Genomic DNA, 27242 nt, shown 5'->3' with positions numbered 1-27242 from the left:
TCCTTCCCAGCATTATTGTTTCAATTTTGTGGTGTTCTAGCTCCAGATTCCAGTATGGTACATTACAGTTTTTTTTAAAGACATCATGCCCTTGTGCAACACAAGTTTTTATTTCAAATGGCTGATACACTGACAGAAGAGATTGGCAACACCAAAAAATAATTAACATAGAGGGATGAAATTTCGTAAATACACTTGTGTAGGTAACATACATAAGTAATTAACATTTTAAAGTCACAGATTAATGCAAATGCAAGATAAGCCATTACAAATGTGAAATGCTGGCACATTAATAACCTGTGTAACCACCAGAATGTTGACTGCAAGCACACAAATGTGCATGCATAGTTTTGTACAGGTACTAGACGTCAGTTTGCGGGGTGGAATTCAATACCTATTGCACTTGGTTGGTCAATACAAGGGCAGTTAATGCCGTTTGTGGATGACACTGGAGTTGTCGTCCAGTGATGTCCCATTTGTGCTCGGTTGTAGATAGATCTAATGGTCGAGCAGGCCAAGGCAACATGTCAACTCTCGGTAGAGAATGTTGAGTTACAACAGTGGTATGTGGGAAAGCACTGTTCTGTTGGAAAATACCCCCAGGAATGCTGTTTATGAATGGCAGCACAAGTCGAATCACCAGACTGTCTTACAAATATGCAGTCAGGCTGCTTGGGATAACCATGAGAGTGTTCCCGCTATCATACAAAATCGCAGCCAAGACCATAACTCCAGGTGTGGTGTCCACTCTGTCCAACATGTGGACAGGTCAGTTGCAGTCCCTCAACTGGCTGCCTCCTAACCAACATATGGCCGTCACTGGCAGTGAGGCGGAACCAGGAAACACAACAGACCTCCACCTTGCCCTCCAATGGGCTCTCGATTGACACTCTGAAGTTTCAAACGGCAGTGGTTTGAGGTCAGTGGAATGCACACTGTAACAGTTCATTGTGCCACTGTGGTGCGAACTGCGCTCAAATTGCTGCTACAGGGTGTCTGGTCTGGAGCTGTTCTTGAAGTAATCAATTTGTAACAGTTAATTGTGTCACTGTGGTGCAAACTGTTGCAGGCTTTCTAATAAAATAATGAAATGATGAGGTGTGTGGCCCTCAACTACGTACCCTCAGACTCAGAGTTGAAATATTGAAAGTTTTGGCTGGTTTTGTTGTATAGGGGCTGGGATACATAGTTGCCGCATTACAAGCCAAATTCAGCTGAGTCTACAGTATACAATATGAATATACACAAGAATCGAATGGTCGAAGGTTCTATCACTCGGCAATTGTGAATTTTAAACGTAACATATACGTTTATACATGAAAGATTGCAATTAAATAAATTCTGCAGGTACTATTTTAATTACTTTAAATGACGAGTATGACAGCAGCATCTTTAAGAATGCCCTTTATTACTGTAAAACGCTTACTGGTGTCCAGCAATTAAATAAAATATAAGTTGAATAACAGGGAAGCAACAGATTCCTACTTCACGTAATTAGTTATCAGCAACAACATAGCTCGCGAGATATTCACTTCTAAACGCACACTGCATCCTAATTCCAGAAGCCACAGAAATCTCACAAGTGCACCAATTGGCACTACGAAATATTTCTATCTCTCGCGGGCACTTGCAAACTCCTCCACTCTCCAAGCCTTCCCGTGACCGTCCGTCGCGCCTCCTCGTTTAGCACTCTCCCCGTTCTTGTGCCGTACTGTCCAGAATTGCTGTCCTCTTCCCGAACCATGCTCCTCCCCCCCCTTCAGTAGTCACCTGCTGTAGTAACGAGCGCTGTGATTGGCTAGAGCGCTCATGACATGTCTTCAAGCCAATGCACACTCACAAACCTAATGAAACACATTCGAAATACTGTATTTACATTTAAATAACCAGAAATTAAATAAATATTCCTATGGCTGGACCATAAACATGCTCTAACACACATTATTAACCCATAAACAAATCAAGTAAACATATATCAAAGGAATAGAAACAAAAGGTGGGCCAGCAGCCTAATGTCTCTGTGCTTTCTAAAACACAGTAAATATTTAACCAATTTCTTCACGAATAGTATATATATCAGGTATAAACAGACATAGATGAATAAATATATTTATAAGCATGCTGCTACCATTTTTTCATGTAACTGTGGAGTGCTTATGGCCTAACACAATCGATAGTAACTGGCCACTTTGACCTCCAATAACTCATGTACTGTTCAAGTTACATGCCTGTAATTTATACCAATTTAGGTTTACACTAATAGCTTTCTAAAGACACGTCAATTGGCAAAATCGGATGAACTGTTTAGATTTTGGAAATTCGTTGCTGGGTGTTGCTTGTATAATTTATCGTCAGATACTAAACTTTAAACTAATAAAGATATTGAAAATCTGATTACACTATCAGAATCGTCGTGCAAATAATGGTAAAGTACATGTTTCTTTTTGAGGTATTATGATTCATCTGGCTACTATTAATTTCTATACGAACTGCGAAATGTCTTCTGCCATTAAGGTTTCACAAAGTCCGCCATATTTGGCACTCCTGGCATGTCTCCTTCATCGACACAGCGTCATCATGGAATTCCCAGCCATGTGGCGGCTGGACGACACACTGGGACTACCCCTCTTGCTCCGGCTAACGTACAGCACCACGCAGTCGCTGACGAGCCCCGGCTTGCCGAGCGGCCCCGGCGCCCAGTACCTCACACTGTGCTCAAATTGCTGCTGCAGATGCAGTATGACACCAGAGTCATACGCTGAACACAATGGTCTTCCCTCTTGGTAGTGCCACACAGCTGTCAGAGTCTGATCATCTTGTGACCGTACAATATCGTAGAAGGAACATCCTGCTTCTTGTAGCCCATGATGTCATTGTCACCTTGAAGGCATTCTTGACTAACATCAAATCACCGTGTCCAATCTCAAAGGTAACTAACTCTCATGACAGTTACTGAGTGTATTTAAAGCAAAGCTGATTTTCACCTTCATAGTAACGCCACTAGCACCACTCTTCCGCAATTGGCTTGAAATGTGAACAGACATCTTTCAGATGTAAAAACGCACCTACTAACTTTTATTTATGTCACACAACTCCTCCTTGGTGTTGCTATTTTGTTTCTGTCAGTATACTTCTCCCATAGATTTCACTTTAGACATAGTATTTGTTAGAGTTTTATGAGTTACGTTTGCCAGTTTTGCTTTAACATCACATTCTCTACTGACTTCATCTGCTGTTTCTCTGTCTACAGGCTCAAACACTCTCTTGAAATTAATAAATGTTACTGTTATAGGTCTCTTGGAAAATTACTAATTTTAAGCTAAAAATCATTCTGTTCAGGACATTCCCTTTCAGAAACTATCCTGAGCCACTCCTCTGTAATTGTTGACTTTTGCCTATCTCCATTTTTATGTATCAGGTGTATCAATGCTATTTTCCCCTCTTCTGGACACATTGCGAATTTCTAAATGTTCTCAAAAAGCAATTGTAGATCTCTCGTAATCTTTGGTTCTGACTATTTCATTAATTCTGCTATAATAATCTTTACCATTTGCTTTGTTGTTTTTATGTATTTTGATGGCTTCATGAATTTTTTGCTGTGTTGGAAGAAAGCCTGCAAGAGTTTCTAGTATTGTTGAAAATTCTAATTTAACTGCTAGAACTGGATAGTTTAATAAATTGCATACCGGTTGCTGCGACGTGGTTATTGTTGCAGTTTCCGGGGATTTTTGTTAACATGCTCGCGAAATGAGCACTTACTGGTGTCTGAAGCTGATAAAACTACGCAGACATTTTTGCACAATGTTCTAATATTCTTGAAGGGTGTGATACCTCTGGACACACACGTCTTTTGTAACAGTACTTCACAAAACTGGCAGTAGTATCTTGTTTCACTTCTTTTACGATGCATTGCGCAAACTCTGCAAGGTCATGTTGGGCATTTCTGTTTTCAACTTCCCTAAATGGTCCGAATAGTATGTTCTTTCATATTCCCTGACAATCGACCAGGTGGTTCATTAGCAGGTGCAAGTTTTGTATGTTGGACTGCTTCAGTATTCTTCATAGTTGCTGCACCAACTTGATCACCACTTGTCCAGGCTCTTGTACTTCTTTTAGGAACTATACTGTATATCTGGATATAGGTTTTGTACACTTTGTATGGATTTAAACAAACTACAGTTTATTAGAAACCTAACTACTTCCTTTGAACATTCATTGATTTTCTGCATTATCCCACAATACAAACGTTATTGATCTGATCTATCCATGCCTTCCATAAATTTATTGTACATCACAATACATTTTGTTTTCTGTATGATTTCCACTTGTCATGATTTCTTCTTCTTTTTTATTTTTCCTGTTGCAACCATGGACGTTTCGTGAATTGTTACATTCTTAACCCCCTTTTATCTTTCCATGACTGCAGCAAAACTTCATCATGTCTCCAAAGTTAGTGCCCCCCTTTCTTTAGAGGTTCTGTTAGTAGACACTGATGGAGACCTCTATTGATTTATATTGTACCACACTCTTGTTTCCCATTCTAAAAGGCCAACCACATGCCGCATCCAATGACGCATATGGGCTGAGGATGATACAGCAGCCAATTGGTACCATTGGGCCTTCATTGTCTGTTCGGATGGAGTTTAGTTTAGTTTGCACTGTTGCCTTGATAAATGTGGTGCCACATGCCAAGGTGAGGTGAAAGCACAAAGTGAATAGTGTCTTGAAGCTTTTTCCTTCCCCAGTGTATATTTTCAGATTGGAGATATACGCACTTACACTTTCACAAACCATACGAACAAGCAAACCGTGGTGAATTTTTAACGATTATATGTCCAGAAACAAAGCCGCCCTCTCCATACTATCATTGCTTCATCAAGGGAAAGCTCTTGTTCAAATCTGTATATGGTCTGAAATTTATTTATGAGGTACTTTAGCACAGCTTCAATTTTGTAGAGACTGTTTTCCTGGCCACTCTGTAAGCAATTGTCATTGAAATGCCACTATTTCGTTATCTACTCAAATAAATTTCTGCTCATTAGCTTGCCAAAAATCGGTGTGTTTATTAAAGAACATGTTGACCAATAGTCCTTTAAATAATCTTCTTTTATTTTCCCCATCAAGATAATCATGCCCAGAAATTTTTTCAGTTTAACAGCAGTGACATTCAAAATTTGGGAGACTGGTTTTTCTTTTGTTTGTATCACAAGTTTGATTGTTTCAACATCTGATGAAACAATTCATCCCCTAGAAATAATTTCACAGCTCTTATAAAGCTACCGATCTTACTGGGAAGGGGTTTTACACCTGGATTTCTTTTAAATGTTTCTAAAATAATGGTCTTGTCCTTCTTCACCAACTTTTGCTGGCAGAAGCTTAGTAATCTAAATCGTTCACAATGGTCTCACTTTGGTTGATTATAGCCCTGTTGCTTTCTTCTTCACTTCCACTAACACTATCAATAACCTCAATTGAATCACTTGGAACTTCAGAACAATTGTCCGCAATCATTTCAGCAAGAATCTCGTTTTCCGTCAACCGTTTTCAAGCCTCAATGCACAAGGCAACAACTGTAATACTGACTATCTCGCGGTAAAACAAAAGACAAAAATAAATTCATACAGTTGTTCACTGTAATGAACCTTTCAATTCATGTACAACTTTTTGTTAGATTGAAACAGTTGCTGGTATTAGCAAGAGGTCTCAGAAAACGTGTGCAGATCAAAAAACAGAAATTTATGTTATCTGTCCAAAGTAGTTGGAAGTGGAAACACGTAAATCTACGTGAGCTGCACGTAAAGTATTAAAGACCCAGCCAAAAAATTTTGCTAGTATTTTCCTTGTTATTTAAACCTATCTTGCCATTTTCATTCTTGAAAATAACTCTTCGTACTTGATACCCTTCAAGTGCATGTTTAAAAAGTTTGGTTTCTTCTATTTCTAAGAACTTAGATTTTTTTTGAAGATTCCTATGATTTTCCAAATTACTTTTGATGTTTCTCTTGTTTCTTAATTTCTAATCCATATGAGAATGATGCTCGTTGTATATACTACATGTCCAGTTTTAGTCATTTGTAAAGAGTTGAGTAAAATATATATATTAGAGAGACTTGCTTACCATGGTCCTTGTATTCCATTGTTGGATTGTCAGGGAAAGATGTATGAAGAGTATCCATTCCACTGATAAGAGCAGCACTTTGCATTGAGGATTCCATAAGTGCTATAGCTATTACTGCATCCTGCACAGTCACGGTTTCCCTGAACATCAACCTCGCATGAGCCTGTGATAGTCTGTAATGAGAGAGACTGTACTCACTACGAGCTGGAATCAATATTTCAACAGTTAATGTGTGATTCTGTTACAAGCTGTGTGGCATCACATGTGATATTTATTTCTAAATCTGTACAATATTTACAGAGTTGCTGACAAGCTTACAATAAATTTAATTTTCTACTTCTTTTTGGAACACATGAAACAGAATGAAAAAGAGTACTGGGGGCGGGGGGAGGGGGGGGGGGGGAGATTAATTTCAAGCAAATAAAACTGTAATAAAATCTTTATTATAAGCACATAGCATACCAGGATCTTATTATTCTTTATTCAGATTGCATGAAATTGGAAATTAGCACTTCAGCTACTCATATCATTGAACATGGAGTGATTGAGGTGCCTCCTGTCTATTTTCTGACAGATCACTAAAGTCTTTGACAGATTTCCAGATATTTCGTGCGCATTCTAGACAGAATAGGGACTTGGTAGCATTCCTCGTCATAAAACAAACTGTGAGTCCAATACATTATGTTTTCTTATATAATTAAAAATTTAGCCTGTAATTATATTTATGTTGTATTTTATAATTCTTTTTTCAAATGAGACATTTCTTGTATCTGCAAAGTAGATCAGACAACTCACATCTTTATTTAATAGAAACTCACCTTCTTGTATCAAAGGAAGCAAGAATACAATTACAAAATGAGTGAGTTATAAAATAACTTCCACATTACATGACGTGAAACTTGCTCTGGGAAATATAGGATGAGTAAGGCTGTTGGAGTGGATGATTTGCAAACTAATCAGATTTTTTAAAAAAATCTGGTACCTTAAAAAAGAAACAGCTGTTATAGTTATTGGATAATGGTCTTCAAATCTGAAAGATACAAAAAGGGGGGTGGGAGAGTGGAGAGCTAAAATTATAGCAATTTTAAATACCAGAAAAGATATTGTGCAATTTCCCTTTTATTCAACTCTCATAATGTGTTGGAGAGACTTATCTTGCAAACATTTCGAAAATACAAAATTTTTCTCGATTGCAGAACAGGTAGGCTTTGGGAAAGAGTAGAGTTGCATATTTCAAAAATTAATTTGACACTTATCACACAGCCAGCAGGCTGCATCACATCAAGGAGGAGAATTCACGCTGCTTGTATACTGACAAATGCCTGGGTGTAATGATCTGTTTGGTTATGAAATGGAACGATGGCTTTAACATGTCATCTTTATGCTAAGTAGCAATGTATATTTTCCTACACTGTCAATGATCACATAAGCTCAGTCATATATGATGCAGGTGGCAGACCACATTTAGTTGGTACAAATATTTTCAACATGGTGGCAAGTTTAGGTGTACATGGTTTCACTCCTAGAATTAAAAAAGTGATGCAGCCAAAAAGGTAGCATGGGATGAATGCAAAAGTGAACTCTCAAAGTTTGGTGAACATTCATGAACTTGGAGTAAGTAAACAACAAATATAAAGCATTAAGCAAAAAAATGTCACCTACAATGGGTTATGTCAACAGAATCTAGTGTCAGTTCTTAGTAGAACAACATTATAATAAATGAAAAGCACCAGTTTGTTTTTGTTCTACAGAATTAATTTTTATTGTGTTAACCGGTTTTCAGCTTACAAGGCCATCTTCAGACATTTACTGAGTATTGGGACTAAAGAAGTTACAATGTTCGCAAAACACATTGGAAGAGAAGTAACATGTCTAGACTGAAGCAGAAACATACAGTAAGTAACATCTTTGACAGTGTGGTGATAATGCAACGACTGAACAGTAATTAAATAAAAATGGAGTACACAGGAGAAACTTTAACACAAAATAGGAACAGCATGCGTACATAACAGTTTCTATTAATAAACAAAACTAATAAAATAAAATAAAATTAGTACTTGACAAAATCAGAAGTAGATATCACAGCCCACCAGGACAAGGCAGATGTCAACTTTATAAATATAAAACAAAATGCAAGACTTAAAACATTCGAAAGAATTATTCCAAAAGATGTAGAAGATGCTGTAGTGTCTTTAAAATACAAGAAATCAGCTGGGTGGGATGAAATTCTAACTACTGTAGTCAACACTGTTTATAACATCATTTCTCATCCTTTGGCTAAAATTATTAATCGGTCATTTGAGGAAGGATATTTCCCAGATGTATCAAAATATGTTGAGATAAGACCATTGTTTAAGGAAGGCTCACCAGATTACAGGGGAAGTTACTGCCCTATTTCCCTGTTGTCAGTTTTTGGTAAGGTGATAGAAAGGATTGTTGCAAAACATCTTGAAAACTTTCTTATAGAAAACAATTTTACAGTTAAAAATCAGTTTGGATTTCAAAAGGGGAACACTACAATAAATGCTATCAGGGAAGTCACTGAAAAGATAATAAAAAGGTCACAGATATTTTTTTTGTGATTTGACCAAAGCTTTTGACTTGGTCAATCACTTAAAATACTTCTACACAAGCTAGAGAGGTATGGGATCTTGAACAGGGCACTGCAGTAGTTCAAATCTTATTTGTCAAAAGAAAACTTAAGAGTTATTCTAAATTCAAATGGAAAAAATCATTCCCGGACTGGAATAAGATTTATACAGGGGTCCCATGGGGCTCAATTTTAGGGCCTTATCTTTTTCTGCCGTACATAAATGATTTACCTTTAAACATTGATGTTCAACTTAACAGTTGAAACTACAGTCTATACGGAATACATAGACAGCTTCAATAAAACAAAAGAACTTAATGAATACAGGAAAATGGGAACATGTAGGAACAGACAGTGTGGGAAGTAATGAACAACAGTGATGATTATATGAAGTTTAGGAGAGGGGAAGTATTGGGCTATGTCTGGTCATTTAGGATTAAATCTTGGCTGTGACCTAGATGTTTGTTAATTTCTAGTTTACTAACCATGTGATGTAGCGGGACTTTGAATTTCGCCGCGCTACAATTGTTCCCTCAGATAAAAATGTCCCGTTGCAGCGGTATGAGCGCTCGACGGCAGAGAAAATACAAAAATTGTAACCTTTTTTGTTTTCTATCCGTTTTCAATTGTCTCTTGATAGCCGAAGCTGAAGGCAGACGTGATCTGATGAAGACGAAAAAAAAAAAAACTTATTAGCTAGTCTTGATCTGATTTTAATGTGTAGACATATTGTGGAAGTTGTTAAAAAATTCGGAGGATGGAAGTAGCAAAGTAAATTAAATTGCATACAGTATCAAGATGATTTTAATTGGTACAAATTAGTGATTCCTGGACGTTTGCAAGATTTTGGAGCAGACTTTTCACGCAGAAATAAAAAAAGATTTTTGAAGACCTGGACGCCACACGAAAGAAGACAAGTTTACCTGGTAAAGGATGAACTCTTATCTACGTCATTTCCCCCTGTCAGTTACATTTTGTTATTCTTTGTTCTTTTTCAATACTTTTTGTAGTGGAAATTGGTTTAACTTTTGCTCAAAAACGCCACAAGGACCACCCTAACAATAGCTTTTCTGTAATACGAAGTCCGATTTGCTTTTCATTCTTTCCCTTTTTTTTCACGGTCATTTACGATTTTAAAACCCCCTTTTATTCACCATTTCTTCCCACATTTTCAACCTTTTTTTCTTTTTCTTTTCTTCTCTATTTTTCTTTTTTTTATTAACCACTACAAACAGTGATGATTATATGAAGTTTAGGAGAGGGGAAGTATTGGGCTGTGTCTGGTCATTTAGGATTAAATCTTGGCTGTGACCTAGATGTTTGTTAATTTCCAGTTTACTAACCATGTGATGCGCCTAAACTTGTCAGGAAAAAATACATTAAGTACCTTTCTAAATGCAGCAATTATGGAAGAAAAAAACAAAATACCACCACAATAGAAACCTATTCCTCTTAGATGGCCCCAGAATTTGCTTAATGCTAATTCACTGGCTCAGAATATCGTAAGTGAAACAACAATTGTCCAGTATGTGAACAGGAATGAGAAAGCGTTATAACAACAGTGATCAGTAAATAAAATCTCAAATGTGCAGGATGATGCCAGGGAGGTAATACCGCTCATGAACAAGAAATAGGTGCTATCTAGAGAATCAGGAGTCAAATCTGCAGACAGTGAAGTCATATCACTTGAAACCAAATATAAGTTGTTGGATCTCAAACAGCAGCACCACCACCACCACCACCACCACCACCACCAACAGAAATGAATGCAACAGTAGCAAGCAACTAATCACAGTTCAGTGAATGATCCGTGAGACAGAGAAAACCTGCGCTTCTTGTGGATTTTTGGGATGTCAACAGGACATACGAAGGAATATGACACAGCATAACATAAATATGATTGTAACCAGTCCTTATCCTAGTTACACATAGATTTTAAGCCTAAACATTCATTGTCTTAGAAATAAACTGTTATAACTTGAGATAAATTGGAGCACTGAGTCAAAGCAGATATTTAAGCCTGCTGAGTGGGAGCCCGCTGCCAATAATAAATGTGAAAAGACGAATGTCATATGCTTTCCCTACCAGTAGCCACAGACAGTACATTACTAATGTTTCACATAAAAAATTAAATGAACTAGATATGTCCTTAAACACAAACTGTGGTATATCTTGTGCATAAATGACCAGTGGCTCATACAAGCTGAATCTGCCTTTTACTTCCCTGTAGGACATGTGCTAAGCAAGTACACTGTAGGACTACAATAGCCTTGGAGAAGTAGCTATTTTTGTAAATAAAGTGTTTAATATTAGCTATGACACACTAAATGTGTAATGTTTTTTCAAAAGGAAGGTTTTGAAATTGTGGCTGTACTCATTTCTAGCATTAAGCTAATACTTGTCTCTGTCTATTTTAACTCAAAATTTGATATTACAGCGTTTACTGAAGATCTTGAGAACCTGGAGATGAAACATGGCAACTTCAACCTTGTGTTTCTTGCCGAAATTCATCTTAACATTATGTGTAAAAAAATTGTGGCCTGCTTAACTATTTATAAGCTGTTAATTTGTATTGGACTAATGAACATCCAGCAAGACTAGATGCATACTAGCACACTATAATTACTAACCTAGATAAAAATTAATTCAATTACAATGTGATGGATCCAATACAATCAGATCATCTACGATTATGGCTGACTACTGAAAGTGTTAAACATAGTGTACAGCGATCCTCCTATGTTAAGGAGTTCATAATGTTAAAAGCAAACCACATTATGCGCTTGAGGTCCAAGTTATCCAAAGGTGAGTGCGAAAGTCTGAGTAACTGTAACAACGTGACAGTGCCTTTGATATGTTTATTGACACTCTCAGTAACTTACTCAATAAGTTTTGTTCACAACTAACTAAAAGTGCCAAAATCATGACAAATGCTGGTGATTCTATTATGAAGCAGAGAATAGGACAGGGAATAAAGGTACCTGTACTACTATATAAAGACGAGTTGTTGTTTAATGCTGTTGCCAAAAATCTCAAAATATACTTGACTGATTTGTTTCAAATGTTTACAAGATACTCTAATAAATACTCTACAATGGGAAAACGTTGTTACCAAAAATCTCTAATACTTCTTGACTGATTTACTCAACTTTTTTCCATGTTACTCTAATGACCACGCAGGGTATATATATTTTTGAACAGATAAAAAAACATATGATATATGTAATATGTGAAGAGATGGCTTTGTTATCAAAAATCTCGAAAAGTTCTTGACCGATGACATCAAATTTTTCCACATTACTCTAATTAACATCCAGACAGAAATAGGCTATATACGAGGGTAATCCCAAAAGTAAGGTCTCCTATTTTTTTTATAAGTACATAGACCTGTTTATTTCTACAGTGGTTTACATCAGTTTACAGCTTGAACATTTAGCTATTTTTCGACTTAATCACCATTTATGTCAATGCATTTTTGTAGACGCTGTGGCAGTTTTTGTATGCCCATGTCATACCAGCTCGCCACCATGCTGTTCAGAAAGTCTTTCACCTCGTCCGACGAAGAGGTGAAAGAAGAGGTTCATAACTTTCTGAACAGCATGGCGGCGAGCTGGTATGACATGGGCATACAAAAACTGCCACAGCGTCCACAAAAATGCATTGACAGAAATGTTGATTATGTCGAAAAATAGCTGAATGTTCAAGCTGTAAACTGTGTAAACCACTGTAGAAATAAACAGGTCTATGTACTTATTAAAAAATAGGAGACCTTACTTTTGGGATTACCCCCGTATTTTAATATATATATTATATCTAACTATATGTGCAATATACTTGTATAAATGGGGAACCACTGTTATCAAATATCTCTGAAAATTCTTGACCGATTTGGCTTCAGATTTTTACACTTTAATTAACATTCAGATATACAGGGTGGCCCATTGATCGTGACCTGGCCAAATATCTCACGAAATAAGCGTCAAACGAAAAAACTATAAAGAAGGAAACTTGTCTAGCTTGAAGGGGGAAACCAGATGGCGCTATGGTTGGCCCTCTAGATGGCGTTGCCATAGGTCAAACGGATATCAACTGTGTTTTTTTAAATAGGAACCCCCATTTTTTATTATATATTCGTGTAGTACATAAAAAAATATGAATGTTTTTGTTGGAAAACTTTTTTTGCTTTGTGATAGATGGCACTGTAATAGTCACAAACATATGGCTCACAATTTTAGACAAACAGTTGGTAACAGGTAGGTTTTTTAAATTAAAATACAGAACGTAGGTACGTTTGAACATTTTATTTTGGTTGTTCCAATGCGATGCATGTACCTTTGTGAACTTATCATTTCTGAGAACGCATGCTGTTACAGCGTGATTACCTGCAAATACCACATTAATGCAATAAATGCTCAAAATGATGTCCGTCAACCTCAATGCATTTGGCAATACGTGTAATGACATTCGTCTCAACAGCGAGTAGTTCGCCTTCCGTAATGTTCGCACATGCATTGACAATGCGCTGACGAATGTTGTCAGGCGTTGTTGATGGATCACGATAGCAAATATCCCTCATTTTTCCCCACAGAAAGAAATCTGGGGATGTCAGATCGGGTGCTTCGATGACCAATCCACATGTCATGAAATATGCTATTCAATACTGCTTCAACCGCACACGAGCTATGTGCTGGACATCCATCATGTTGGAAGTACATCGCCATTCTGTCATGCAGTGAAAAATCTTGTAGCAACATCGGTAGAACATTACGTAGGAAATCAGCATACATAGCACCATTTAGATTGCCATCGATAAAATGGGGGCAATTATCCTTCCTCCCACAATGCCGCACCATACATTAACCCACTAAGGTCGCTGATGTTCCACTTGTCGCAGCCATTGTGGATTTTCTGTTGCCCAATAGTGCATATTATGCCGGTTTACGTTACCGCTGTTGGTGAATGACGCTTCGTCGCAAAATAGAATGCGTGCAAAAAATCTGTCATCAACATAAAAGTTTTTTGGGTATGGAACTGCATCATAATGTAAAAAACTACTGCTGCTGGAGAAAAACCAATGTTTTGGCCACAGTTGCAGCAACCTCCTTCTTAGACCCAGAAGAAGGCCGCTGCAACTGTGGCCGTAACGTTGGTTTTTCTCCAGCAGCAGTAGTTTTTTACATTATGACGTGGTACCATACCCAGAAAACTTTTATGTCGACTAACTCTGGCTGCGGAAGCCTACACAGTTATATAAATCTGTCATCGTCCCGTAATTTCTCTTGTGCCCAGTGGCAGAACTGTACACGACGTTCAAAGTTGTCGCCATGCAATAACTGGTGCACAGAAATATGGTACGGGTGCAATCGATATTGATGTAGCATTCTCAACACCGACGTTTCTGAGATTCCCGATTCTTGCACATTTTGTCTGCTACTGATGTGCGGATTAGCCACAACAGCAGCTAAAACACATACTTGGGCATCATCATTTGTTGCAGGTCGTGGCTGACATTTCACAAGTGGCTGAACACTTCCTGTTCCCTTAAATAACGTAACTATCCAGCGAACTGTCCAGACACTTGTGTGATGTCGTCCAGGATACCGAGCAGCATACATAGCACACGCCCATTGGGCATTTTGATCGCAATAGCCGTACATCAACACGATATTGACCTTTACCCCAATTGGTAAACGGTCCATTTTAACACAGGTAATGTATCACGAAGCAAATACCGTCCGCACTGGCGGAATGTTAAGTGATACCACATACTTATACGTTTGTGACTATTACAGTGCCATTTATCACAAAGCGGAAAAAGTGGTCCAACTAAAACATTCATATTTCTTTACGTACTACACGAATATGTAACAAAAAAGGGGGGCCCTATTTAAAAAAATGCAGTTGATATCCGTTTGACCTATGGTAACACCATCTAGCGGGCCAACCATAGCGCCATCTGGTTTCTCCCTTCAAGCTAGACGAGTTTCATTCTTTGTAATTTTTTCGTTTGATGCTTATTTCATGAGATATTTGGCCCAGTCACTATCAATGGACCACCGTGTATATAAAGTCAAAACATTGGTACCTAATATCTTGAAAAGTTCTTGACCAATTTACTTCACATTTTTGGACAACACCATATTGAATATTCAGATAGACACAGTTTACTTATTTTTTTAATATATGTAATGCTACTACCCCGTTTTCAGCAAACGCTGGCCGGAGTGGCTGTGCGGTTCTAGGCGCTACAGTCTGGAGCCGTGAGACCGCTACAGTCTCAGGTTTGAATCCTGCCTCGGGCATGGATGTGTGTGATGTCCCTAGGTTAGTTAGGTCTAAGTAGTTCTAAGTTCTAGGGGTCTGATGACCTCAGAAGTTGAGTCCCATAGTGCTCAGAGCCATTTGAACCATTTTTTTAGCAAAAATTAATAACAAGTAGAGAGAAAGCCACTGTGAAGTACTGCATTAGCAGCCACAGGCTGGTAACTGTGAGTGTGGCAATACGTGAGTCAGAATAACATACACATAAGGGGTTACAAGACGAGGCTAGCTGCACTCAGGACAAAACAACACCACACAGCAGTAATGGCCATAGCACGCAGATTGATATAAAGCAGCCTGGAAAGAAATGAATGCTATAGAAGGGCAACATGAACCATGCAAGTGACTTCAGTGTCACCTGAACTGTGCCAATCCTGGTAAATCTGATATCACAGAAATAGGTGAAATAATTCTAACATGGACCTTGCTGATTTGAGACACACTACTTTCAAGTGAACACAGGTTAGTTGTCAGGTTGTACACTGATCTGTATGTAAACTAGCTTACTCATGTACTAAACGGACTTATGGTTTCTCAAAGTACATCCTGAAACATATCACTGATATTACAGTGTCTCCTCTGGCTGACTGTGTAAACTGCATGTTATAGTGGGAAATTCCGTGACATCTTCAAATCCACAATTGTTGTCCTAATTTATAAAAAGGGTAATAAAATAGTCCTGACAGTTACAATATCCCTCAGTGCCAGAATATCTAAGGTCAAAGAGCACTGGATGGAACAGCCTGGTCTATCCACCATTGAAGCTGTAAAGTCTCTGACTACAGGTGTACTGGAGTCCTTTGAAAGCCATTCTTTTCCCTGTGATATGCTGCTTGACCTGAGCAAAGCATGCTATGCTGCTTGACCTGAGCAAAGCATTTGACATCCTAACATCTAAATTTGCAAAATATGGAACCAAGGATAATGCACTATCATAAAACAAATCATATCTACAATATTATGAAAAGGATAATTGCTACTCACCATATACAGGAAGTGTTAAGTCTGCGACTTGGCAGAACGAAAGGATTTCTAAACATTTAAGCTTCCAGACAAAAAAGTCCTTTTTGCATATAGAAAACAAACACATTCACTCAAACACAATACTACACACACACACACACACACACACACACACACACACACACACACACACACCCCACAGGTGATAGGTTAGATAGGTGGAATGACCAGCTGTTTCTTGGCTACAGTCTGGCTGTGGCCATTTATGTGGACAGATAGCTTGTTAGTTGCCCTGTCCATGAAGGAAGCAGGACAGTGGTTGTGGCTTACTTTGTAGATCACAAGCTGCCTTCGCAGAAAGCCCTTCTCTTGATGGAATGTGAGATGCCAGTGACAGGATTGTAGTAGGTGATAGTGGGAGGATATATGGGACAGATCTTGCATCTAGGTCTACTGCAGGGATATGAGCCATGAGGCAAGGGCTGGAAACAGGGACAGAGTAGGGATGGGTGAGGATACTGGGTAGGTTTTGTGTGAAGAGGAATATCACCGTGGAAGAGTTGGGGAGGATAGTGAGTAGAATATTCCTCACTTCAGGGCACAGTGGGAAGTAGTTGAAACCCATGTGGAGAATGTGATTTAGTTGCTCCAAGCATGGGCGGTGCTGAATCACAACAAGAGTGCTCCTTTGTGGCCAGACAGTGGGTATGTGGTAAGTGGTGAGTGACTGGAGAGACAAGGCATGGGAGATCTGTTTCTGGACAAGGCTGGGTTGGGGTTGCAGTCTGTTAAGGTCTCAGTGAGACACTTGGCATATTTTCAGATGGATTACTCGTCACTAAAGATATGATGACCACAGCTGGATAGATTGTATGAAGGGAGTCCTTGCTATAGAACAGGTGGTAGTTGGAGGTGGTGTTAGCAATTGGTCGGTTTGATGTGGCCGGAGGTACTGAGACAGCCATCCTTGAAATGAAGGTCAACACTGAGGAAGGTGGCCTGTTGGGTTTACAAGAACCAGGTACAGAAAATGGGGAAGAAGGTGTTGAGGTTCTGGAGGAATGTGATTAGTGCGTCCTCACCCTCAGTCTAGACTACAAAGATGTCAGTAATGAATCTGAACCAGGTGAGGTGTTTGCGATTCTGGGTGTTTAGGAAGGGTTCTTCTACATGGAGCGTGAATACGTAGGCATAGGATGGTGCCATGCAAATGCCCGTTGCTGTACGACGGATTTGTGTGTCAGTGGTGGCTTGAAAGGAGAAGAAATTGTCGATGAGGATATAGTGGGCATAGTGACTAACTTACAGGAGTATTATCCACAATTATGCAACAAGGAGCATAACTAATGTAGACATAGAATATACTAGAATAAGTAACTCCAAAAATAGTTTCAAATATAATGGCAAAAGCTATATAATAAACTCCCACTTGCAATGAGAAACTTGCCATACGATTCATTTGAGAGGTATCTACAGGACTTATTAATTGACATCTGTGTATTATTGAACAAGGAGAGTCAAATGAAAATGAGACAGATGAAAGAAAAAAATAAGTAAACTGTTTAATATTTCAAAAGTAATCACCAAAACAATTAATACATTTATTCCACTAACAGGCAAGTTGGTCAATGCCTTCATGGAAAAATGTTCGTGGTTGCCTATGGAACAGTGATTGTACCAAGGTGTGCAACTCTCTGTCTGAAGTAAATTGATTCAGTGCTCCAAAAATTTGAAAATCTCATGGGAAGAGATCGAGACTGTATGGATGACGTGTAAGGGCTTCCCCATGAGACATCTGCAGTGAAGTCCACACAACCTTGGCAATATGTGGGCAGGCATTGTCTAGTAACAGAATGATACCGTTCGTCAACATTTCTCAGTGTTCGAATTTGGTGCTGTGCTTCAATTTTTGCAAAGCATCCATGTACTGCTGTGTGATAACTGTGGTGTCATGTTCCAAAAAGTCAGTGAACAGCAGGTTGATGAACGGCATCATACCGCTGCAGGATGATGCATGCCCACATGTTGCCAAGGTTGTTTCACCTACCTTGCAGATGATTCACTGGGACTCCCTTACAAATCCTCTATACACTCCCAATCTCTCCCCACGCAATTTTCATATTTCTGGAGCCCGGAAAAAAGACATTCATGGCTGTCGATTTGCTTCATGCAAAGAGATGTATGCCTGGGTACAGTCTTGGTTTTGTACTATAACAAACCAAGATCATGGGCTTTTTATATCTTGGTACCATCAACCCCATCTCATTTTTCGGCAATGTTTATTCTGATTTTGATTATACAGTACGAAATTCATGGTCTTTATACAAGACCATTACACCTTGAAGTATTTATGAAATTATAATCTTTTCCGAATTCATCTATATTACTATTTTATGAACTATTATGCGAATGATGTGCAGTACAAAAAACTTGGTCATCCTAGAGATTCCACTTCACAAGAGAGATTTTTTTCTCTAAAATATACGTAATTTGTTTCTATTTGTTTTATATCATTCATAACAAATGCCATGTGCATTTTATTATTTTCAAAATTTAATTTATGTAATGATAAGCAAAACTTTATTATTCATCAAATTAAAAATCATTCTTATATTTGAGAAATACATCCAGTTTCATAAAAATACTTATTGTGATATAAAGTCTCAGTGTAAAAAAACTTTGTGATGTGGCATATCTTGAAATTTTACATTTTTATTTTATGACTATATCAAAGAATCTTTATTATCACTTTTGTTCTCAGATTTCTGATCACACAAAAAGATGGAAGTTTATTTAGATTGTTTCTGTTTTTAAGACCGTATGTTATGATAATCTCTAATTTGAACAAACAGTGCCTAGAACATTCTGGAAAAATGTAACTTGATATATAGAACAGAATGTGGATCAAATCGGTTAGTATGTTTTTAGTCTGTGATCAGGCTGCATTTTGTCACATCTACAGTTCTTTATCAACAATTACAACAGCAACACACAAATATATACAACAGCAGATACCAAGCACCAGAATTACCCGAGAATGAGAGAACATGAACAGAAGAATACAAGTCCATATTGAGTCTGATCACAAGCAATGTTCATCATACAATAACACATAACTGTCCTCGTCTGTGATTGGATCTGTCACCCAGCATGGTTGAAGCACAAGAGGGTGAGGCCATGTTGGCAGCATGCCACCAGGAACACTCGTCCAACAGTGACACTACATCGAGTGAAGAAGCTGCCCTCACACTGTCTTCTCGTGGGTGGCACCAAATATAAAGTTGCGGTTGTGCTGGTGGTGTATGTGGGCATGTCACTACCTCTCCCCCCTCCACAGAGCCAGCGCGGCAGGTGTCTGTGTACAAATGTGGAGAACCAGCCACACAGGGATCTCTGCAACGGGTTGGCATGGCCGAGGTCCACCTAAGTGACCTGGCAGCAGTGGCCACGGTACAACAGAAGCAGGAGGTCAATTTTGTTTGTCTCCTTTTTTGCTTACTGATCTTGTCATCTGTGGTATCACTATTTTTAATCATCACTGTCCTAAACGTACAGCTGTGAAATTTATATCTTTGTTGTCTTCTGAATATGTTATGATTCTGAGGTTGTGTTTACAGCGGGACCTGACAATACAGCTGTTTTTTCCTAATACACGTAAGATTTCACTTCTACATTGATGTGAGAATGTCACTGGCTGCGTAGAGCCAGCAGCTACACACCCCCTTTCGTTCCCATTGTGTGTTACAGTGACTGTCTATGATACTTGAACATGAAACACGTGTGTATGCCACAGGCCGCTATCTAGACTTTTACCATCTCATGCAAAAATGTGCACTATTGTTCACTATTTGTTCAATTTTAACATCAATACAATTCTGACTACAGACAAACTGAGGCAAACTACAACTTGAATGTGGCAGATGTTCACAAACAGTCGAAATGCGTGGTATGGATTCCTGTGGTTGGCAGCATGATGAAATTTCTGCTGTGTAGGTACATGATGAAAGACCACAGGATATCGTAAAGTTAATATTTATTAAGAAACAAAAAATTGAAACACTGATAGATCATAAGCATTAGCAAAGACATTAATTATGAATGCGCAGTGAGGCGTAGACAAATGAAAGAAAAAACATTCAATGTTTTTGTACTGTTTTTTGTTTTTTACACACACACTGTAATAAGGAGCAGGACAATGAAGATGTGTGATTTTAAATATGAAGTATCATGAGTCCTATGTATCATATATGGGCATGAATTATTATTGTATTGAACAACAGTATCAAGTATTTTTTAATTATTGAAATGGAGTGAAAACCTTATAAGGAGAATTTTCTTGATTATACAAGCGCCGGTGTTCTCTGAATCTGCTGCCTGCAACTACAATTGAAATATAAGCGAAGTCCAATAGCCGAGAAAAATTCAAATAAAGACAGAACATTTCTAATAATGCAAACTTATTATATCCCGCAAAAATGTGTTTCCATATGAATATTTAATAATATTTAGTAATAATAATTTTATTTATTTACTCTTTTTTTGTTAATACAACAACTGTCGACCTGTGTGCCAGGACTTCAGGGCACTGGTTTGGAGTCGGGTTTGTTAACTATTATTATAGTAACAAATTTCTATGACATCGTTATGAATCATAAAAACTAATTGTCTGTATTTTCTGTTTGCATTAATCACGACGGGGAGCAAGTAAAGCAAGAAGGCAAAAATTGAGAAGAAATTTTGGAAAGTAATAAGAATTGGATGCATGTTATGTAAAATTTTCCATAGTACGCTGTTTTGTTCAACGCAGCTAATGTAGGATGGCTACGCAAGTTGCTTGCATTATTACGCATGGTAACGCCTGTTTTGAAGTAGATAGAAACCTTCTCCTCATCATTCCCTTCTTGAAATTTATTTGCGAGAAATTTACAGGAATTTTTCAGTGTGATACTTATTGTCAGAAAAACATAAAGAGTAGTACAATAGTTTGCACATCATAATAGACGTAAAATAAGCTTTGACATCATGTAAATTACAATTATCAAATATAATAAGTAGCACATGAAATTTTAACATTTTTGTGAAAATCTTATTTTTAGCATACTCGTATAACATGTCCGAAAAATATATACCCATTGTTGATAGCGATAGCAAAAATGCAATCAGCCAAAATGGCGTAGAATTGCGTGATCGAACAATTGACGTTCAGGCACCATGCATGCCTACTGCAGAAAGTTTAAGCAGATCAGAGATGAGTGTCGCAGGCATGACAAATGATAGTGATGCTCCACAGCAGAATGACCTTAACGACACAGTGTTTACAACTGACCAGACAATATCACACACGTTCCAGAGCGAATACTGCTCGTGAATGAAATATTGGAGTGTGATTCCAATATGAATTTTGACAACACGTTACAAACACCACTTGGTCACAGCACAAACATTAACTTGAAAAGTACAGCTGACAGCAACCACAATAGTACAACTAAAGCACTGCTATGGCAGTTATTATCTAACATAAACTAGAAATTAGATAGTATCAATACAACTTTCAGTAATATGAAACAGATATGAACATGGTAAAACAGCAACAAAACCACTGTTACACAAGATCTAAATACAATGAAACAAGAAGAAAAACAAGTATTCAAGGATTTGCAAGACATGGATGGTCTCACAGAAGTTCGATGACTTAGCCAAAAATTTACGCACTGAAATTGACGAAAAATTGAATGATATGAAAACACAGGTAAAGCATGAAGCACTTTCTGAAGTTAACAGTGACATTACAGAGTTAAAAAAGAAGGTAGATGCTTTTAATGCTCTCGAAAAAATAATAATAATTTTGTACCATAGATAATATTGGCATACTAACAAAACAAGGAGAGATACACTCTTCATTAGATTAACCTTCACCTGTTTGTCTCGTAAGAGATAGTGGGCGGATGTATTATGAGTTCCACAGAGTTAATACTGTTAAAAAGAAATTTATACTCCAACCATACATTAAAGAAGTGTTGTAGAAAATTATTAGGAAGGAAAACTTTATTCGTACATTTATATTCTGTTCATCATTCCACCCGCGCCGAGAAACCTGCATCAAGAGGATCGAAGCAAACAAGAACTAGAGCAGAGGAGGGGCGATACGGAACCAGTACTGTCATACCAATCTCCATACACAATAGAGGTAACAGGAAAAGGCTGTACATAAATTTATTAATGTTAATCTAATAATGTGTTGAATATTGAAGGTCTGTTGATATTAATGCCAACTAAAGTTCACTCAGGATATGTAATTTCCAATTTCGTTCCATTATTCTTTAAAAATTTCTTTTTTAATTATTTAAGCAGCAATTTTTAATCAGTTTGCATTATATATTATATTTTATGCATGCCCCGCATACATGCCCCAGACACGAGGTTCTCAACCCTGAACCATTCAATGGCAAATACAGTAGCCTACGTGGATACTTTGAAAAATACCTGAACAAGACACGCTACTGGACAAACCCGATATCAGAGGCAGACAAATTAAAAATTTTCAAAAGTTGTTTACCATCGTACATTAGAGAAAAATTTGTCACAACACCAGAGCACAACACTGAATATTTTCTGCCAGTGCTTGATTCTATCGACTTAATCTATGAGGAAAGACCTGTACCCAATAGAGCAACGGAAAATAAGACACAACAACAACATAGTTATGTAAATGAGTCAGTAAAATGTGATCTAAACACACAGCAAGGATGGTACACACAACACCAACGTTACATACCCAGAGGTTACGAGTGCGGTAACAGGAACGGAAAAAAAAAATATTTAAAAGAAATTTTCAATACAACAGGCGTAATTTCAATGCACATGCAAATTACAATTCACAATCACAAGGCCCTATGCCGAACATGAATAGAAAAAGTCAGCCGCAGCAGTGGCCAACGCACGGCGACAATGCCATGCCTTACGCTGTACCGCAGCCGACCTTTGGACAGCAGAATAGCTGCACAGCAGCTAACAACACAAATTGGCGAAGTACACACACAGTGCAGCTCACTGAAATTACTCCAAGTAATGAACTAAGTCACACTATGCCACCTGAAAACACCAACCGGTCTTAGTTAAGCCCCAGGCTATTGACCTCTTAGGGAATGGGGACTAAGCAAAACTAGAAACATGTTTCATAAGGTTTGACAAACAAACTGACATCAAGAATGATTCGTATCAGCAAGAGTTGGCTATAGTAGATAAAGTCAAGGAAGAACAAGTACAAGCAATGATCAAGGTGTAAATATTTAACATTGACACACAGTTTTCGATACAGTTTCAACTACCAACCTATGTCAAATGCATTTTTTTGTGACTTGAAGAAGAGAGGCAAATTCCCTACATTTCCTGTACAAAATTGCAAGGTGAAAACTGCTACAGGCAGTAAGACTAAATTTTTTAGGCATTAGGCACTTATTCCATTACAAAATGAACATTTTACAGTGAAGTGCAACTTTCTTATAATTGACAAACTTATAGTTAATTGTCTTATTGGCATGGACACGTTTAGAACATACAAAACACAGATTGACATAGGTAATGGTAAATGTCACCTTTTTGTAAAGGATCAAATCTTTTCTATTGATTTAGTCAAAACACCTGATGAAAGTAACAAAAACAAACCAGAGTCAAATGTAGTAGCACAATATTCATTTCCAGTTGTATATTTCACAAACAAATTTGATACTGAACAAGAAGCAAACACTGAAGTTAGTTACGAAATGGTAGAGCAGAAACTAAGTGAATCACAAGTACTAAATGATTTGCAATGACAAGAACTTTCTAACTTGTTATTTAAGAATGCCAATATTTTCAGTAAGGAGCCAGGAGTAATGAAAGACTATGAAAATAAATTTGAAGTCTATCCATGGGAGACATTTTATGTAATGTCATATCCAATTCCATGGGAAAAACGAGAGGCAGTAAGGGAAGAGATGAATCATATGATTAAATGGGGAAATATAAAAACTTCATTTTCACCCTATATTAGTCCAACATTATCAGTAAGCAAACCAGATGGTTCTGTACAATTAGTTCTCAATGCTAGAGGTATCAATAAGATTATAGTACCAGTACGCACAAGACCAGACAACTTGGACAAACAGCTTCTCAAGTTTTACAATACAAAATATTTCAGTATACTTGATCTCAAAATGTTTTACTGGCAAATAAAGCTCCACGATGAAAATTGAAAATATACAGCAGTGTTTATGGTGGCAGAAGTTACGAATTTCGTGTTCTACCTTTTGGACTGAACAGTAGCACAGGAGTGTTTATATCTGCATTGGAGGTTTTGGGACCAGAACTGCTAAGCAAAGTCACTGTTTATACAGACAACACGCTAATAGCCACACCCACTTGGTTAGAACATATCAAGCTCATTGAACAGGTGCTTCAACAATTTGCAGATCAAAGAGTAACAGTCAATGTAAAAAGTCTAGTTTTGGAATGGAGCAAGCCAAATTTTTAGGACATGTTGTGTCAGAACAAGGTATAATAGCTGATCCTAAAAGACTTGATGCCATAAGCAATTGTCCTACTACTACTTCAAGGAACAAAAAACAACTAAAAGCTTTTTTAGGACTGTTGTTGTTGTGGTCTTCAGTCCTGAGACTGGTTTGATGCAGCTCTCCATGCTACTCTATCCTGTGCAAGCTTTTTCATCTCCCAGTACCTACTGCAACCTACATCCTTCTGAATCTGCTTAGTGTATTCATCTCTTGGTCTCCCTCTACGATTTTTACCCTCCACACTGCCCTCCAATACTAAATTGGTGATCCCTTGATGCCTCAGAACATGTCCTACCAACCGATCCCTTCTTCTTGTCAAGTTGTGCCACAAACTTTTCTTCTCCCCAATCCTATTCAATACTTCCTCATTAGTTATGTGATCTACCCATCTAATCTTCAGCATTCTTCTGTAGCACCACATTTCAAAAGCTTGTATTCTCTTCTTGTCCAAACTATTTATCGTCCATGTTTCACTTCCATACATGGCTACACTCCATACCAATACTTTCAGAAATGACTTCCTGACACTTAAATCTATACTCGATGTTAACAAATTTCTCTTCTTCAGAAACGCTTTCCTTGCCATTGCCAGCCTACATTTTATATCCTCTCTACTTCGACCATCATCAGTTATTTTGCTCCCCAAATAGCAAAACTCCTTTACTACTTTAAGTGCCTCATTTCCTAATCTAATTCCCTCAGCATCACCCGACTTGATTAGACTACATTCCATTATCCTTGTTTTGCTTTTGTTGATGTTCATCTTATATCCTCCTTTGAAGACACTGTCCATTCCATTCAACTGCTCTTCCAAGTCCTTTGCTGTCTCTGACAGAATTACAATGTCATCGGCGAACCTCAAAGTTTTTATTTCTTCTCCATGAATTTTAATACCTACTCCGAATTTTTCTTTTGTTTCCTTTACTGCTTGCTCAATATACAGATTGAACAACATCGGGGACAGGCTACAACCCTGTCTTACTCCCTTCCCAACCACTGCTTCCCTTTCATGTCCCTCGACTCTTTATAACTGCCATCTGGTTTCTGTACAAATTGTAAATAGCCTTTCGCTCCCTGTATTTTACCCTTGCCACCTTTAGAATTTGAAAGAGAGTATTCCAGTCAACATTGTCAAAAGCTTTCTCTAAGTCTACAAATGCTAGAAACGTAGGTTTGCCTTTCCTTAATCTTTCTTCTAAGATAAGTCGTAAGGTCAGTATTGCCTCACGTGTTCCAGTGTTTCTACGGAATCCAAACTGATCTTCCCCGAGGTTGGCTTCTACTAGTTTTTCCATTCGTCTGTAAAGAATTCGTGTTAGTATTTTGCAGCTGTGACTTATTAAGCTGATAGTTCGGTAATTTTCACATCTGTCAACACCTGCTTTCTTTGGGATTGGAATTATTATATTCTTCTTGAAGTCTGAGGGTATTTCGCCTGTTTCATACATCTTGCTCACCAGATGGTAGAGTTTTGTCAGGACTGGCTCTCCCACGGCCGTCAGTAGTTCCAATGGAATATTGTCTACTCCGGGGGCCTTGTTTCGACTCAGGTCTTTCAGTGCTCTGTCAAACTCTTCACGCAGTATCATATCTCCCATTTCATCTTCATCTACATCCTCTTCCATTTCCATAATATTGTCCTCAAGTACATCGCCCTTGTATAGACCCTCTATATACTCCTTCCACCTTTCTGCTTTCCCTTCTTTGCTTAGAACTGGGTTTCCATCTGAGCTCTTGATATTCATACAAGTCGTTCTCTTATCTCCAAAGGTCTCTTTAATTTTCCTGTAGGCGGTATCTATCTTACCCCTAGTGAGATAGGCCTCTACATCCTTACATTTGTCCTCTAGCCATCCCTGCTTAGCCATTTTGCACTTCCTGTCGATCCCATTTTTGACACGTTTGTATTCCTTTTTGCCTGCTTCATTTACTGCATTTTTATATTTTCTTCTTTCATCAATTAAATTCAATATTTCTTCTGTTAACCAAGGATTTCTACTAGCCCTCGTCTTTTTACCTACTTGATCCTCTGCTGCCTTCACTACTTCATCCCTCAAAGGTACCCATTCTTCTTCTACTGTATTTCTTTCCCCCATTCCTGTCAATTGTTCCCTTATGCTCTCCCTGAAACTCTGTACAACCTCTGGTTCTTTCAGTTTATCCAGGTCCCATCTCCTTAACTTCCCACCTTTTTGCAGTTTCTTCAGTTTTAATCTACAGGTCATAACCAATAGATTGTGGTCAGAGTCCACATCTGCCCCTGGAAATGTCTTACAATTTAAAACCTGGTTCCTAAATCTCTGTCTTACCATTATATAATCTATCTGATACCTTTTAGTATCTCCAGGGTTCTTCCATGTATACAACCTTCTTTCATGATTCTTAAACCAAGTGTCAGTTATGATTATGTTGTGCTCTGTGCAAAATTCGACCAGGCGGCTTCCTCTTTCATTTCTGTCCCCCAATCCATATTCACCTACTACGTTTCCTTCTCTCCCTTTTCCTACACTCGAATTCCAGTCACCCATGACTATTAAATTTTCGTCTCCCTTCACAATCTGAATAATTTCTTTTATTTCATCATACATTTCTTCAATTTCTTCGTCATCTGCAGAGCTAGTTGGCATATAAACTTGTACTACTGTAGTAGGCGTGGGCTTCGTATCTATCTTGGCCACAATAATGCGTTCACTATGCT

The 27242-nt window shown here is 38.0% G+C and overlaps 1 protein-coding gene across 2 annotated transcripts in view; it reads right to left on the bottom strand.

Annotated features, from left to right (window-relative positions):
• LOC124709124 (DNA helicase MCM9-like) overlaps nt 1-27242 on the bottom strand; it is a 172146-nt gene that overhangs the window by 14101 nt on the left and 130803 nt on the right. For both annotated transcript variants that reach the window (XM_047240782.1, XM_047240783.1), the window contains one exon: nt 6119-6291. In XM_047240782.1, the coding sequence (XP_047096738.1) occupies nt 6119-6291 (173 nt within the window). The remainder of the gene's footprint in view (nt 1-6118; nt 6292-27242) is intronic.

Source organism: Schistocerca piceifrons, chromosome 7 (assembly GCF_021461385.2).
Source record: "Schistocerca piceifrons isolate TAMUIC-IGC-003096 chromosome 7, iqSchPice1.1, whole genome shotgun sequence".
In the NCBI taxonomy this organism is placed as follows: domain Eukaryota; kingdom Metazoa; phylum Arthropoda; class Insecta; order Orthoptera; family Acrididae; genus Schistocerca; species Schistocerca piceifrons.
The sequence above is the reverse complement of the archived record's forward strand: the minus strand, read 5'-3'. Positions and strand labels throughout refer to the sequence as shown.